The sequence below is a fragment of the Equus quagga genome, chromosome 19 (assembly GCF_021613505.1).
Source record: "Equus quagga isolate Etosha38 chromosome 19, UCLA_HA_Equagga_1.0, whole genome shotgun sequence".
NCBI lineage: Eukaryota > Metazoa > Chordata > Mammalia > Perissodactyla > Equidae > Equus > Equus quagga.
The window spans coordinates 21,492,902-21,511,293 of NC_060285.1; the positions used below are offsets into that span (position 1 = coordinate 21,492,902).

Below are 18,392 nucleotides of genomic sequence, written 5' to 3' on the forward strand. Positions count from 1 at the left end.
GTGGCGCAGTGGTTAAGTTCACACATTCCGCTTCTTGGCGGCCCCGGGTTTGCCGGTTCAAATCCCGGGTGTGGACACGGCACCACTTGGCATGCCATGCTGTGGTAGGCGTCCCACATATAAAGTAGAGGAAGATGGGCACAGATGTTAGCTCAGGGCCAGTCTTCCTCAGCAAAAAGAGGAGGATTGGCAGCAGATGCTAGCTCAGGGTAAACTTCCCTAAAAAAAAAAAAAAAAAAAAAGACAAAAAAAATGAAGAATATGGCTATTTATAAATTAACTTCCAATTTTTCAAAAAAATAATTCTTGGAACTGATGCCACATGCCTGTGGGATACTTTTATTCCTGATTATTCTCAACACAAAAGTTACTATTTACATATTATAAAATCTACTTGGATTCATAGGTTGACTATAATATCATTTAATTTTTTTTTATGCTCTAGAAGTTACTGATACAGAAGTATTGTTTGGTCTTACAAGGGAATAAATTCTTTCTTGAAGGTAAAATTCTGCCTCTTTGAAAGATCCATTAAAAATTAAATATTTCTGATCACTAAAAACATAAAGCTTCTAGAACTTCTTGAACATTGACTTCACCTTCCAGAGATGAAAATATTCTCTCTCAATGCCCAGATCAATAGTAGAACTAAACCAAATATATGGTGACTGTCTCTTTTAAGAAGCATCAATTATTCCCAAAACTAGCCTGTATATATCTTTGATTTTAATTGTATTCCTCAGACAAAATGTCACTGTTTTATACAGTTTTCTTGTTTTAGAACCTATAGAACATTAGTAGTCAGCTTAAGATGCTTATTCTATGAGTGCATGTTTGTGTAAACCATTATGTATTTTTCTTTAGAAAACACATTTTAGTTTAAAATAGAAAAACACAAACCTCAATATTGAATATAATAACCTGTGATAATTGATAATGCTGTAAAGTTATTAAACACACCCTAAAACTTCTAAAAGTACATTAATGTTTTTTTAAATAGTCACAATCTCTTAAAAAACACATTATTTACAAATATCATCTTAGGTCAATGGCATCTATGCAGTCATTACATGATCTGGATACGGTCCTTGGCGAATCGTCTACAGAGCAGAAAACTCTGCATATAAACTGTCCACTTGCCATTGGAAAACTGAACGCAGCATGAATTTGTGAAAGAAAATTAACATAATTGGAAGAGTCTAATTAAAACCGGTATTGTTGTGCTATCTAAAGAAAAATAACAATCACATGATAGAACTTTTATATAGCACCACTCTAAGATTCTTTAATATAATCTTAAGATTGTTAAAACACAGTTCTGATGTTAAAACATATTTTAATGTAAAAATTCATATCTGCACTTGGAAATTACAATATTGAAATATATTTTGAATATGCTAAACACTACTAAATCAGTTTCCCCTTTCACATTGCACAACATCCATTTAAAATATAAGGTATAAGTTCTTATAAATAACATAAAAAGCCTTGTATTTTTCCGAAATTTCAGTTTATATTTCAATACCTTAATTTGTTTTACCAAAAATATCGGTAACAAAATATTACCAATGTTAATATAAGCCAGTTAAAAAATCAGTTTCTTCCTATTTAGAAAGCTTAAAAAAATTTAGCACGCATCCTACGAAACCTGCAGTAATGCCAAGCTAATCCGCGCCAGTCATTAGTGTTTACAGTATTGTTTAATCAGGCAATCCCGATCAGGAAATTAAATTAAGTGCCTTTTGTAAGAGAAGTGCCAAACCGTTGCTTTTTTACTACAATGCAATAACTAATATTAAGAGCACCACTGTTGCTATTAGCAGGTATATAACCTGCACATTTAATACATATTCAAAAATACAGCAACCAGTTATAACTCTAGCAGTGTTATTTGACCCTACATTTCCCTTAAAGGGCAGACAATAACAAAGATACTATGGATTGAAAATCATATAAATGTCTATTATTAATAAGAACTTGTGGTGATTTTACAACTGTCTGCCTCAAAAGGGTACCTTCTGGTGAATTCAGACATATGAATTCTGATGAAGCCTTTCCTCACCCCAACCTCTACCCACATCCTATTATACTTAATGTCTGAACCTATTTGGACAAACGCAAATAGGAGAAACTTTTAAGATGTGAAGCTAACAGCTTTACTCTCTTCTTTTCTCCTCTGTTTTCTTAAAATGACCCATTTGTGTTTATTTTCTAGGTTTCTTACTTCCAGTCATAACAAAATAATGGTCATCGTCTTCCTTTTTCTTTGCAGTAGGTTTTTTATCTTCACTAACTGCTTCCTTACTAGATGAGGGTGGTTTCCTGGTTGAAGCTGGGGCTTTGCCACTTTTTGGAGGCCCTGTAGCTGAACACTGGCTCTTAGTGGCAGTCTGTGCTGACTTTGGTACAGTTTGTGTTTTGGCAGAAGACTGGGGAAGACTCACGATGGACAGTGGGGTACGGCCAGGGGACTTTGAGGAGCTGGGTCCTGTCTTCTGGGATGTACTTTTATTCTGAGGCTGCTTTTTAGCAACTGAAACCATATTTTTATCTTTTGATTCATGTGCAGCTTTTGCAAGAGCAACTGAGGATACAGAAAGTGGCTGGTTTAAATTCAAGGCTGACTTAAGTTTCTGTGCTGGTGTTGCCCCTGCTTGTGAGGTTCCATCAGATGGCTGAGACCGCGTTCCTAGACCTGTGGTTATGGTTTTAGAACTGGATTTTGTCATTTTTGCAGGGGACTGGGAAGAAGGAGAAGGTTTAGGCCTTATGTGTATATTTGCTTTAGGCAGCTTCGGACACTTTGATGATAAATTTAAATGTGCAGCTGAGTGAGATACTGCATTATCCCTGGAAGATGCATGATTGTGCTTCAAATGCTTTGGTTCTGTTTTTCCAGAAGACTTATTTGGCAAAAGTGTAGACTTAGGCACATCTCTTGACTCCTGGGCTGGAATAAACTTGACCTTAGGAGTATTCAATGATGAGATACATTTTCTCGATGACTCAGAAACACAAGGTGCAGTTCTTGATAAAGCTGGTGGAGCAGCGCTTTTATCTACTGGATTTAAAGAAGCAAGTGAAGATGATACACTGTTTGAAGGAGCCTCTGGTTTCTTTGTTATGCCTTTTGAAGACTTGAGTTTGAGATGAGAAGACGCTGCTGGGGAATTTGGCAATTTAGAACGGACTGACACAGAGCCCAGATTACTTCCTTTCAGGGAAGATGCTGGCAGTAACCCACCTGGTGGACGTACCTGCTTTTCTTTGCTCCTTGGAACACCAATTGGTGTGCCAGGTTTTGATTTTTGTTTCTGAATCATGCTAACTGCTGACAAAGGATTCATTTCAGGATGCTGAGGTGTTCTGGCAGACGAATCAGGTACACTTTCATTAGAAATTCCTTTTTGAAATGCTAGAATTTTTTGTTCTAGTGTAGCAAACTGTAATATTCGACAGGGATCATATTTAAGCAAAAATCCTTGAAGGGTATCCCAGCCTCCACCAACACGGACCATGACATGTTTTCCATGAAGCATCTTTTCCCCAAAAGAAAGTAAAAAATAAAGCTGTAAAACTGTAAGGTTCACAGTTACAGTTCATTAGCACTCACAATTTGTGATGTCTGTGATCTATTAAATTCAACACATTTTTAATTTGCCAACAGCTTCATTATAAATTGACAGTCTCTTTCTTTTATTATTAATTAATAATTCATATTGAATCATGCAACTAATAATACAAAGTCCTCCCATTTGTAAGGAAGATGGTTAAACATATCTTGCATCTTAAAAATCCAAATTGCTAAGAGACAAAATTGCAATGGCAATATTGTTCAGTAAAGAATTTGATATTGTAATAACTTTGAATGGTGACTAGACTTATTGTGGTGATAATTTCATAATGTATATAAATATCAAATCACTATAATGTACACCTGAAAATAATAGGATATTGTATGTCAATTACACTTCAATAAAAAAAATGAGCATGATCTCATTTAATGCGGAATCTAAAAAGAAGTCCAATTCATTATAACAGAAAGTAGAATGGTGGTTACCAGAGGCTGCAGGGTGGGTGAAAAGGGGAGATATTGATCAAAGTATACAAACTTTCAGTTATAAGATGAGTAAGTTCTATAAGTTCTGAGGATCTAATGTACAGCATGGTGACTATAGTTAACAATAACGTATTGTATACTTCAAGTTTCCTAAGAGAGGAGATCTCAAGAGTTCTCAGCATACACACACAAACAAGAAAAAACGGTACTTATGTGAGGTGATGGATATGTAAGTTTGATTATACTAATCATTTCAAAATGGGTACATATATCAAAACACCATGTTGTAACCTTAAATATATACAATTTTTACTTGCTCAATCATACCTCCATAAAACTCTAAAAAAGTTTTTTAAACTTGTCAAATTTTACACATTAAAAAAATTTTTTTTAATTGAGTATCAAAGGAAGAAAAGAGCAGAGAGAGGGAAGGAGGGGGAGAAGGAGAAATAGGGACTTACAGAAAACGTCTCATCATGAAGAAAAAAAGTAATTATAGAAGAAAGATAAAAGCCAAAACATACTTTACAACTTAATAAATTACTTTCATATGTATTATATCAATTTTTTCTTTCAAAAACTTTGATATAATTTACTCTTAGTTCTTCTATGCAAATGAGAAAATTGTGCCTCTGAAAGATTAAGGAAATTGTCCCCAGTCACATCGCTTGGCCTGGCCTCACACACCAGGCCGCCCCACCTCAAACATTGCTTTTATGCAGATAAGGTACATCCAGGGCACCAGCACAGCTCAAGCTGGATTTCAGGCCCCCCTCCATTCAGCAGGCAGATCTGCACAATTATATGAGATTGCCCTGCGAATTTTAACTCTAAAGCCCATGCTCTGTGCACGATCCCTATTATCATATTGCCTTAAAAAACAAGCTAATTAAAAGATAGAAAGTGCACACTGGTGTTTCTGTGTGAGTTGGGTAGGGTGAGGGGAGGTAATAATAATATAAGAAATAAAAGAAAATATGGATGGTGAAATTATATTTTTAAATACTTCCATATTATATTCCTAAATTGAGAATAAAACAGCTCTTGTATCAGAAGTGGACAAAATATTGAGCAGGTGAAACTCCAATCCTCCTATCAGCAAAGGGGACAAACAATTGCAGACTGCAGATGGGACAAAGAAAGGAAATGAACATGTATATCAGCATGTAGTATATATACTGATGCTGTGTCAGTGACAAAAGGTTTTACTCTTAAGACTCGAAGTATATATTACTATAAATGGCAATGTTTCTATTTCTTTTTCTTATTACTGATATTTAATCTTATTAGATATATTGTTTTGGTTTTTTTCTCCTTCTTATGACGGAGAATTATTCCTTTTTAGAAAATTTGAAAAATGGTATGTTACCTGAGGTACACAAAGACTTTTTTCCTCCAATTATATTCAATGTCTAAACAGTCTTAACTATCCTGTAGTTACTTGTTTGCTGTGTTAAAGGTGTTTATCTAAACCCATTATATACTCATGAAAGCAAGTATGCCATACCTTTCCTGTACAATGCAATTCTTCCATAAATAACACCCTCTATTCCAATTTTTTTAAAAAGTAAAAGGGGAGCAAAACGAGGTTGGTAAAGCAATAAATCCAATTTCAAAACAAGATCTGTATGTAAATAGGACGTAAATGGTGGACTTACTCTTATAAAGAGTATTTTATCTCCTAGTCGGTACCGTCCTTCAGATAAGTACTCAATAGAAAATCGATGAGAACAACTACAAGGAGGGTCTTCAGCAATATGTTTAACCTAAGATTAAAAACAAATACCAAAATTTAGTGCTTGTGACAAAAAGTATTTTGTTTAATGTTAAAATGCAAGGTTATTTCACAGCTGGGAAAGTTAAACGTAAAGATAAAAATTTAAAGATTGTTCAGCTACTTATTATCTCTTCTCCTTTATTTGGTGACATATTGAGATTAGACATTAGCTAATCTAATAAAAACTAGCAGCGATGAAGTCTTGAGTCAGTCTCTCTCTCTCTCTCTGGCCCAGCTCGGTCAGGCTCGGAGAGTACTCCCTGACCACCGGAGAAGATTTGTTAGTGAGTACCACAGTGAAGTCAATTCAAAATGCATTCACTAAGTCACAGGAAACATACGAGTTCATTATCATGTTTGATTTGTTTTAAGGTCTGGAATAATCTGTCTGTGTCAAATCAAAGATAGGCCCGTCAGGTAAAGCTTAAATAGGAATTCTTACTTGTCTCTTAACACTGTGCTAAACTAATACTGTAGGGGAGTATCTAGATTTGTTCTAAAGATACTGTTAAAACAAGCAGAGACATATTTATATCTATTCACCCAAGATTAGGTAAAATTGTAAAAAATTCAATTCAAGAGGCCTTTTTCTAAAGTGCTCGCTTTGTTTCAACAGCCTGCTAAGGAGACGAGAGTCAGGGAGAAATCCTTACTTCTATCCCTCAAGGAGTTTACAAAATTTCTAATTGCAGTGAATATCCAAAAAGTGGCAAAAACTGGAGTACATGTAAAGAGAAATTCAGGAATCCTACATTGAAGACAAGGAAATTAAAATACATTGATTAAATGAAGATATTTGTTTAGATATGTTTGATTGAAAAAGAGAATCACATATCAACAATTGTGGAAAAATTTTATTTTCCTAAAATTACCTTTTTGAAAAAGCAAGGCCATGAATATTTTTCTCAGTTACTTGTCACACACAATATATCTAAACAAATTCATTTCATTGAACTTGGGCATGATGTTAAAGAAAGTCTCTTTAGATATGCCCAATTTAGCTGATCACTAACAGAAATTACGACTGTCTTCATTATCTACTCAAAATGAATGGACACACAGATTTACCAGGGCCTGAAAGATCCAGAATTTATCTCCCTACATCATTCATTTTACAAAATAACATGATCATAAATAGAACTGCTTTTCATAAGCTAAACAATCAAGTTTGTCTTGTTCATAGCCTGAATATATATGAACACATGCACACATATTCATATGCACACATATACATACATACACCACATGCATAAAATGGCTAAAAATAAACTGAACTTGGGCAAAGAGTTTACAGTTATTAGAAACATTTACACATTAGTTAACCAAAGTAATTTGAAAGGAGGTATTTATTTCAATCACTGCATTCTATGCATAAACGTTTCGTAAGTACACGGAACTGCAGTTGTATACTTCTTAACAGCACTTTAAATAACGAATCAGATAATAATTGTCCCTTATTTTAAACATGACCCCAAGATCTCTGTAGATCACATAGGTATAGGTGGACCTTGAATGTATTCACATAGCACATATATATTGAGAAAAATGTGTGCCTTTTTAGTTTTCATAGAAGAATGCAGACATGAGAAGTCACTTATTTTCTTTATTTAAATATCCAAATTTCACTTATTTTCAGCAGTACAAATCAGCACTAACCCACAATATAAATAAGGGTGTGAGCCTAAAAGATCTAAGAGCTGTGAGTAAGAACTGTTTTCTTCCCGTTTTATCTATTGCATAATTAACATTATAACACTACAGGAAACAGCCAAAGAAATTAAAATCATCTGCAAAGGCACTACCCTACTATCGATTATTTTCTTTCTCCTTCTTCCTATACATTTTGTCTATATACACGTGTTTTTCACAAAATAAACATTTTTCTCATTGCTCCAGTCTTCATAACGATCACATAAAATGATTATTCTGTTCAGATAATGAATCCTAATTTACCTGCCACTGCCCTATTTGAGATTTATATATTCCACATTTTCACATTATAAATTACTGTACAATAAACACTTTCATTCACACTTTTTTTTCCTCTTCAATTACAATAAAAATGAAAGAGGAACATTTTTACGGCTCTTGAGATCTATTTGTCAATTTGTTTTTCAACAGCTTACATCATTTTCCATTGCCAATAGTAATCCCTAAGTATAGTTTTACCACAACTTTCCAGCACTAGGTTCCATATTTTTAAAAAATTTTGCTAATGGGGTGAATTGTATATCTGATTTCCTTAATTATGAGCAAGTTTCAACATCATATGTTCTTCCTGTGTGAATAACAGTCCTTCTTATTTAACTACTGGAAATGTCTTTCTTATCTAACTGCATATGGTCTTTATATAATAGGGAAATTAACACATTGTATTTCTTATTTAATAAAAAATATTTTCGCAACGTTTTTCTTTTTATTTAATCATCGTTTTAGGTTATATGAGATTTAAAATAAGTTTTACTTTTTACCTACTACATTATTGCTGCATCACATATTGATATTCAGTCATCATGGATGTCAATAATATAATGTAGGTAAATACATTTTGGCCTGATAAAGAGTTGTTCAGGCTGACATTTTCTTAATCTGTCTTACAGGGCTATCCAAATGTTTTACTATAGACTTTTATTAACATTAAACAAAACAAACAAAGCAACACTTTCTAATGTTTATTAGTAATGACTTGATTATTTCTTAAATAATTTTGTACATTAAGCACTTTCATAAAATACTACTACCCAAAAAAGACCAGGAATTCTAAGAACAGTCTAAGCAGAAAAGTTCACCTCCATCACTTAATATACTGTTGTAGTCATTGCAGAAGACATACAGCCTAAGCAACTACAAATTCTATTAACTTCTACATAAGGATGAACAGGTAAAGTTAAGAAGACTTTCCAGTTGAGACCCATCATCTAACAAGTCCGCATATATCCATCAGGGACAATATTCAGAAAAACTCCATCAATTTGCCCTCACAACTTTTCCTCGTCCTGTAGTCTCCAAGAATCAGCATACTACTTACTTAGAAACCTTAGGAATCATTCTAGATTTCTTCCCTCCCTACCAGAAATAGTATTCCTCAGGGCCGGCCCCGTGGCCGAGTGGTTAAGTTCTCTCACTCCGCTTCAGCGGCCCAGGGTTTCGCTGGTTCAAATCCTGGGCGCAGACATGGCACTGCTCATCAGGCCACACTGAGGTGGCACCCCACATGCCACAACTAGAGGGACCCACAACTAAAAATACACAACTATGTACCAGGGGACTTTGGGGAGAAAAGGAAAAGTAAAATCTTTAAAAAAAAAAAAAAATAGTATTCCTGTCAATTCTAAGTCCTAAATATGTCTTATATTTGTTCCCTTTGCTTCATCCTCACTACTACTGCTCGAGTTCAGGTTCTGATCATCTTATGCCTGGATTTCTACAATGAAACCAATATAATCTCTACATGACCATGAGAGTGATTCCTATAATTTGCAAACCAGGTTATAACACTACCATGTCAAAGGAAAAAAATAAAAACAATGAATTCTTGTGGCCAATAGTACTGTTCATGATGGGTTCCAGCCTATTTGCCCAACTGCTCCTCAACTACACATCCATTCCTCATCATACACAAGCAACAAAAAATCACTTTTAACATATAGTGCCCTGAACTCACAAGGGAGTGGAAATTAGTACTAGTGTATATTCTGAATAAGAAACATTTTCTTTTAAACATAGTATCACCTGTGGCAAACTATGAGACTTTGATGCATCATAGTCAGAAAGAAAGTGTGGCAATTACTTACAGCTTCATGCAGCTCTTCATGCTGACAGCATGATTTTGGAATGCTGATGGACTCTTCAGGCCCAGAAGTATTGAGTAAGGTCTCTTCTAGCTCAATTTCTTTCTCAAGTTTCACTAATACTGGTGGTTCAACCCCATACCTGAAAACCAATTAGGAGATCTCATCAATCAAGCTAAGTCTGACCCAAGCACTTCCCTGCATGTCACAATAGATTATATTCTATCCTTAAAAGAAGTCTTGTATGACTCTCTTCTACCAATTGTTTCACTGAGACATCTGGAAATCCTTTTAAATTTCCCACAGATTGCCAAAAATTCAGATTATAATCTTCACATCATAGCATCTATTTGGGTTACTGGATGCTCCCAATATTTAATATTTCAGAGATCCTGAAAGGCACCTTCAAAATCAGCTCAGATAGGGCTCAGCTAGGTATGGAGGACAACAAGGCTCAGCCTTCTCATCAGATCCTCTTTGAGTCTGGAGGACTTGCCTAACTTTGAACTGCTAAAAGACTACATGCTCTTACTCTATTCTTAATCTAAAAAACTTAAGTAACCACTTTTACAGTTTAATATACAAAAAAGGCAAGCTATATGAGCAAGCAGATGTTGACACATGACATAGGTCACACAAAGAGAACAAAGTTAACAAAGAAACAAAAAGAAAGAAAAAATAGGAAATTAAGTTACTTTATTTCAATAAAAAATTATTTTCTTTTACTTAAAGAAAATAGTGTTCTAGCTAAATAAAGTAGCTTAAAAAACGTTTATGACATCGAAATTCTGAAATATCATGAAATACACACCTTGACACAATTCGACCAATTTCAAGAAGACAAAGATACACCTGTCTTGGATCTTTATGTAAAACTGTGAAAAAATAAGATCAAATATTGTAAGGAGCAAAATTAAATAGGGAAATATATTCTGGTATGGAAGAAGTAAAAGAAAAGAATGATGAAGAAAATAAGTTTACTTGTTTGGAGACTTAGAAAAGACACTTTGATTTTCTCTACATATTCTCATCTTCCATAAATTAAAAAAAAAAAAAAAACTGGCTAAGAAGAAGAGGAAGAAAACTTACCATGGACCCTTATTCATATAGCATTTTAAGTCGAAAAAGCTAAGGGCTTAGTAACATTAAATTATTTATTTTTCAGATCTCTCAATAGGAGACACAATTTGAAGAGATGTAGCACATCAATTTTATTCTAAACTATCTTTAGCATAGGACTATATGTTAACGGCCTTCTCAAAGTCTTTCAAAAATATGAGGACAGAGCACTTCCTAACTCATTCAATGAGGCCAGTGTTATCCTGATACCAAAGCTACATAAAGACATCATAAGAAAACTAAAGACCACTATCCTTTATGAATAGATGTAAAAATCCTCAATGAAATACTGGTGAACTGAATCCAGTAGCAAGTGGGATTTACCCCAAGAATGCAAGGTTGGTTCAACACACAAAAATCAATCAATATAATACACCATATTAACAGAATAAAGGAAAAGAAACACAATTATCTCAGTAGACACAGAAAAAGCATTTGACAAAATCAAAAACATTTTCACCAAAAAAAAAAAACAAGACTCAACATGGGGCAGCCTGGTAGCATAGCAATTAAGTTCACACATTCCGCTTTGGTGGCCCAGGGTTTGCCAGTTCGGATCCCAGGTGCTGACCTACACATGGCTTATCAAGCCATGCTTCCGCAGGCATCCCACATACAAAGTAGAGGAAGATGGACACGGATGTTAGCTCAGAGCCAGTCTTCCTCAGCAAAAAGAGGAGGATTGGTGGCAGATGTTAGCTCAGGGCTAATAGTCCTCAAAAAAAAAAAAGACTCAACAAACTGGAAACAGAAGGGAAGTTTATAAATCTGAAAATGGAAATCTATGAAAAACCCACAGCCAACATCATTCTTAATGGTGAAAGACTGAAAGTCTTCCTCCTAAGACCAGAGAAAAGACAAGGATGGCCACTCTCACCACTTCTATCAACATTGTACGGGAGGTTCTAGACAGGGCATTTAGGCAAGAAAAATTAATAAAAGGCATCCAGATTGGAAAGGAAGAAGGTAAACTATGTCTATTCACAGATGACATGGTCCTCTGTATAGAAAACTCTAAAAAATCTACAAAAAACTATTAGAATTAATAAGCAAGTTCAGCAAAGTTCCAGGATACAAGAGCAATATACAGAAATCATTATACTTTATACACTAGCAATAAACAATCTGAAACTGTAATTAAGAAAACAATTTCATTTACAATAGCTTCAAGAAAAATAAAGTACTTAAGAATAAATTTAGCCAAAGAAGTGTAACACTTGTACATTGAAAACTATAAAACACTGTTGAAAAAATTAAAGATATAAATAAATGCAAAGACATCTTGTGTTAATGGACTGGAAGACATAATAGTCTTAAGATGGCAATACTTTACAAACTGATCTACAGATTCAGTGCAACGTCTGTCAAAATTCCAATAGCCTTTTTTTCCAGAAATGGACAAGCTAATGATAAAATTCATATGGAATCGCAAGAGAAATAGAACAGCCAAAACAATCTTGAAAAAGAAGAACAAAGTTGGAAGACTCAGACTTTGCAATTTCAAAACTTATTTCAAAGCTACAGTAATCAAGACAGTGTGTTACTGGCATAAGGATAGGCATACAGACCACTGGAATGGAACTGAACATCCAGAAATAAACCCATATGTTTATGTTCAATCAATTTTCAACAAGGGTGCCAAGACCACTCAATAGTGGAAAGAAAAGTCTTTTCAATAAGTAGTGCTAGGACAACTGGATATCTACATGCAAAAGAATGAATTTGGACCCCTACTTCACATCATATACAAAAAATAACTCAAAATGGATCAAAGACCTAAATGTAAGAGCTAAAACTATAAAACTCTTAGAAGGAAACACAGGTGAAACTGTGTGACCCTGGATTAGGCAATGGTTTTTTAGATATGCCACCAAAAGCACACTTGATCAAAGAAAAGACAAATTGAACTTCATCAAAATTAAAAACTTTTAGTATCAAAGGACACTATTGAGAAAGTAAAAAGCCAACCGAAAGACTAGGAGAAAATATCTGCAAATCATATATCCGACAAAGCCTAGTCTCCAGAATAAATAAAGAACTCTTACAAGTCAACAAAAAAGGACAAATTACACCCAAAAAACAAGCAAAAGATTTGAATAGATATTTCTCCAAAGAAAATATACAACTCTTCAATAAGCCCATGAAAAGATCCTCAACAGCATTAGCCATTAGGGAAATGCAAATCAAAAACCACAATGAGATAACAATTCATACCCACTAGGATGGTTATAATTTAAATTTTAAAAAAGAACAATAACAAGCATTGGCAAAGACGTGAAAAAACTGGAACCCTTGTGCATTGCTGGTGGAAATGTAAATGGTATGGCCACTATGAAAACAGTTTGGTAGTTCCTCAAAAAGATAAACAAAGAATTACCATACGACCCAATGACTCCACTCCTAGATATATCCCTGAGAGAACTAAAAACATATGTTCACTCAAAAACTTGTACACAAATGTTCATAGCTGCATTATTCATAATAACCAAAAAGTAAAAACAATCAAAATGTCCATGAGCTTATAATGGATTTTAAAAATGTGGTATAGCCATACAATGGACTATCATTCAGCCATAAAAAGTAACATAGTAATGTTACATGCTACAACATAAATGAACTATTATGCAAATTGAAAGAAGCCAGATGCAACAGCCACATACTGTATGGTTCTATTTACACGAAATGTCCGGAATATGAAAATCCATAGAGAAAGAAAGTAGATTAGTGGTTGCCAGAGGATAGAGGTAGGGAGTAATCAGGACCAACTGCTAAAAGGCATAGGCTTTCTTTTGAAAGTGATGGAAATGTTCTGAAATTAGTGGTGATAGTTGCACAACACAGTGAATATACTAAAAGTCTCTAAAGTGTACATTTTGAAATGATGAAGTTTACATCACATGAAGTATAGCTGTTTTTTAAGTGCTATTAATGAAATCTAATATGCTTAAAAATGGTTAGGATGGTAATTTTGTTCTATATATTTTACCACAATTTTTAAAGCTTTTTAAAAAAATTTTTAAGGAAACCAAATGCTACTAAGCCTAATAGTTCAGAGATCCTTAAAAATTAAAAAAACAAAGCAAAACAAAAAACCCCAGATCATCAGAATTCTTGCTAAATGCACCAATGTGGTAGTTGTGGATCATCTACCTTTCTGCTCCTATCTTTAAGAGTTAAACACTCTAGGAAACTTCTGAACTCTAATATAATAATGGCATGCATGAGGAATTATGAGTACACTGACTCCTCTACAATGGAAATAACAGCTGTTCTTTGATTTATGGATAGCATCTATTATATACCTCAAGCATAAAGTTTACTCTGCCAAAGCAATAAAAAGGCCTATATTTGTCTTTAAAAGTCATTCCAAAAGCAATTAATCCTGAAATATTTATTAAATTTGTTTCTCTAAACACTGAGAAATGCCTTAAAATAGTGTATTTGTTTATTTAAGTTGTTTTGAGTTCCTAGCAAAATGTAAAAAATTAAGAGGCTCATCTCTGAGACTTTTAGAAAGTGAAAACACTAGCTTATAGTTCAATGCCTAGAATGAATTAATGTTATTGGCAGTGCTTTATTAGTCCTATACTGACCTTCGGGACAGTCAAAAGATGTCTTCTACCGGGAATGAGAAATGTACAACAACCTTATATGCTTTCAGAAACAGTAAACTGGAAACTAGAGAATTCAAAGCATTTCCTCTTTTCTTTGATCAGGAGAAGCTAAATATGTCATTAAATCAACCACACTGTCACCAATGATCACACATCTAGATTAAAGTAGAGTTCAACTTGGTGGGGGGTGTCGTAAAAGAGTAATCGATTACAATTTACGAGATAGGAATATCCAGAGGCATACCAAACGGGTAGCAGTGGGAACAGCCTACGCCATGTGTAGGCAACAAGGGTGTGCATAGTCAGTAGAGAATTTTAAAACAATAATAAAACCACCTAAAAGTTGGTGTGCTTTTTTATTATCACCCTGAAGCAGCAATGATAAACAATGTCAGTGATAAAATACTTCTCTCTACCAAGGCACACCACTACTCCCACAACCTCTGCCCTTGGTATGCTACTACTCCTATCAAAACATTATAAATTCTGTGTGTGTCTCTCTCTATATATATGTATACACATATATAAATGCTTTGAGGAAATATATATATAGTCTAAAACTTAGATAACTTCCATATTAGTCACTGCACAGATGCTTCTGTTGACTTAAACGAAATGAGAAAATATGTCAATAATTCTTCAGTAGAGCCCATCTTCTTAAAATGAATTGTCAAAACATTAATCCATGTAGATAATCAAGTTGGCAGCTGATGTTCACAAGGTAAATTTAAATACCATGAGCTTATATTCTTTGGCCTTCTGTTATTTCTATAATTATCTAGTCAAAGAGAAATTACTAGTAATTTAGACTTGGTAGAGTAATTCTTGATGAAAACATTAATCAGTAAAGCGTTAGTCCAGAACCTTCCTACAGCCAACTCATTTAGGAAGTAAAATATTTCTAGGATATTCAAGATGTATAAGATCTTCAACTATAAAAGAAAAGCTTAATATATTTGATTTGGAATCTGATTCTCCAATTGTTTCACAAATATTTAAAGTATAAATTTTCCTAGGAAAATGGGATATAGCATTTGAGTCCTTATTTGGAAAGACAAAGAAGTAAGGCATAGAAAAATACCCAAATAAACATTAAACAGAACAGCGATAACAAATATACTTACCTAAACCTTCAGATTCAAAGAGGTAAGTTTCATCGACCCCAATGTGTCTACACCAGTGAAGGAAGTTTGCAGTATTATCTCTAGCAAAGAATGAACCTGAGGCAGCATCTTTCTTACAGGGCACTTTTCTCATTGGAAAATTCTGGAAAAGATGAATAATTTCCAAAATGCATCAAGGATATTTCCATGAGAAATACATTTTAATATTATGGACTAAATAAGTGCTCAGTGCATTGAATGTAACTTAAAAGTATGCAGCAGTAGGGAGAAAAGGTATCTTCAAAAATTACCTTATTTTACTTTCCTTTAAGTATATTTCAGAAAATAATTCCTAGAAAAACAATCTGGTCAAAATTAGCAGTAGGACCATGCATCTATAACCTCTTTATTTTTAAAATGACATAAGAATCTTAATTAACATAAACAATGACAGTCTAATAATTCCAAAGCATATCTCTATAGTATGTCTCTCCACATACAGTTCAATACAAACACAAAATTATTGCTATGTCAAAGTTTAACAGACACACTCATTTTTGCTTACTTCCTTACTTGCAGCTTCATAAATATGGTCCTGAGTTTCTTGAAGCGACTATCAAATAAGGAAGTAGTGGCCCAGTCTTAATTCAAATTCTTTGAAAATTGATGGTCTAAGTTTTACAGAATCCTAATTTTTTGACTATCTGGACCAAGAGTATTTAGATAATCTTGCTGAGGCTGAGGCATTTTTAGGTTTGTTTTAAATTTTAACTTGAATAAGCAATACATGTATATGATTTTTTAAAATGCAATAGGCACAGTAGGGTATGAGTCTTTCTCCCACCTCTCCCACTCAGTTCCTCTCTCCCTAGAGACAACCACTATTATCAGTTCCTTATATAACCTTCCCCTTGCTATTATTTTCCAGAATTAAAATAGCCTTGTAAGTTTTTCTAATTGTATACAGAATATATGATCACTGAAAAAAAAAAGCCAAATACAAAGACAGTATCAATTGAAATCTTCACATCCACGTTTTAGTAACACATCTTCGTGCACAAGTATATACAAATCTGTACCTATAGAATGTTACATAAACATGCTATTCTACAATCTGATTTGTGCATGTATGTGTGCAAGCACATTTAATGATAGGTGGTAGGCATCTTTTAGGGTAAAAAATAACAGATTAAGGTAGTCATTTCTAACGAATGGATGATATTCCGCTCTCTTTAGGTACCACACAGTTAATCACCCACTGTCCCCTAGAAAGATGATACCACCTTATATTTCCACCAACACTATGTGAGTGTCCAGACCCTACACTCACAGACCCCAGATCCCAAGAGTGAAAACACCGACGTGGATGAAAAGAGAGGAAATCTTACCTACTTCAAATCATGACTTGAGGGTCAATGGAGGAAAACTGTCTAAAAAGGAATACTATTCATTCAATCAATATTTACAGAATTTACCACCTAGACAGTATATGGAGAATATAAAGATGATGATGATGATGATGATGGCTCCTAACTGTATGCCAGGAACCACCAAAAGCTCTTCTGTCATTTAACTCTCACAAGAATCATATATGGAATGTACTAACACGATTCTCAAGAAGAGCTAGCCACTGGATATTGACTATGCACGAGGCACTAAGCTAAACAGCATCTATATAGTATCTCATTTAATTTTGCTGAATCCTCACAAATAAATCCTACAAGGTAAGTGTTAATATCTCCATTTTACAAGTGAGAATATTTTTCCAGATGCTCAAAAAGATTAAGTAAATTATCCAAGGTCTTATAGATAGTTGGAGCAGAAGTTTACAACCTTGTACAGATGATAAGAAATGTACTCAAACAAATTAATATGTACCAAGGTATAAAATCACAACTGCCAAACATTTTCTTACCACTGGTTCTTCAGAGTTGCATGTTTTCACCATGTTTTGAAGAACATTAATCAGCTGGCATAATAGTACTCCATTATCAAGTTCTTCCAATAATCTTTCTGCCTTAACTTCAATACCTAAAAATATATTTCAATGTTAAAGTTCTTCTAGAAACAGTAAATTCAAAGAATATGGTAAAAATTTAATTAAATGTAATCAGATTATAGTCGAAACACTAGACAAATATCATGTCAAACTCCAAGTATTCACTCTTAGAAGGTACAGTTAAAATAGGAGATAATGTCAAACTAAATATAAGACAACTAAAATAAAAATATCTGTGATGTGGAAGTGCAGAAAAAATAAAATGAGATCTATTTTATCTCATTTAAAAAAGATCAAACTCTTTTACATTTCAATATTCACTATTAAGTTTTGATTCACTGCACATTAATACTGCTCGCACAAGAGAAAGATTCTCTATAAATAAGAAGGACTTTGCTGCAATTTAAAAATTAAAGATAATAACAAACACACAGGTAATAACAACTTTTCACCTCTAAAATTCCTTGTTTAGAAGCATTATTACATAATAAATTTTTAAAAAATTATCCAAATCATCAAATTGATATGAGATAATTAGAGCAAGTGCTTAGTGTGTTTTTGATTATCATGGGAAGGCCATAGATGAGCTTTATACATTCCTTTTCACGAAAACCTTGGAATGTGACATGTAATTCTGTATTCAAAAGAGAATTTTTTCTTGGGAGAAAGTTCAAAGCACTCATATTCTCTGAGTAAACAAATATGATGCCAAACATTTGCCAAACTGACATTTCCTCCTGGGTTTCATAAGCCTCTGCCTCTCAATGCCTCAAAAATAGTTATCATTTTAACTACAGTGTATATTCTACTCAGAATCTCATGCCTTATACAAGATTAAGGGAGAAAAAATCAGTAAAATATGGACCCCAAATTAGAGCTATATACATTTTAAAAAAATATTTTTACATTAACATGAACATGTTCATTAT

At 33.8% G+C, this 18,392-nt stretch overlaps 1 protein-coding gene across 2 annotated transcripts in view; it reads right to left on the bottom strand.

Annotated features, from left to right (window-relative positions):
• Window positions 1–254: 254 nt before the first annotated feature.
• Window positions 255–18,392, bottom strand: part of GAS2L3 (growth arrest specific 2 like 3) — a 35,525-nt gene continuing 17,387 nt past the window's right edge. For both annotated transcript variants that reach the window (XM_046646364.1, XM_046646365.1), the window contains exons 4-9: window positions 17,380–17,495; window positions 15,486–15,627; window positions 10,440–10,503; window positions 9,632–9,770; window positions 5,719–5,826; window positions 255–3,539 (exon numbers count right to left, since the gene is read on the bottom strand). In XM_046646364.1, coding sequence (XP_046502320.1) covers window positions 2,205–3,539; window positions 5,719–5,826; window positions 9,632–9,770; window positions 10,440–10,503; window positions 15,486–15,627; window positions 17,380–17,495 — 1,904 coding nt within the window. In that variant the 3' untranslated portion in view covers window positions 255–2,204. The remainder of the gene's footprint in view (window positions 3,540–5,718; window positions 5,827–9,631; window positions 9,771–10,439; window positions 10,504–15,485; window positions 15,628–17,379; window positions 17,496–18,392) is intronic.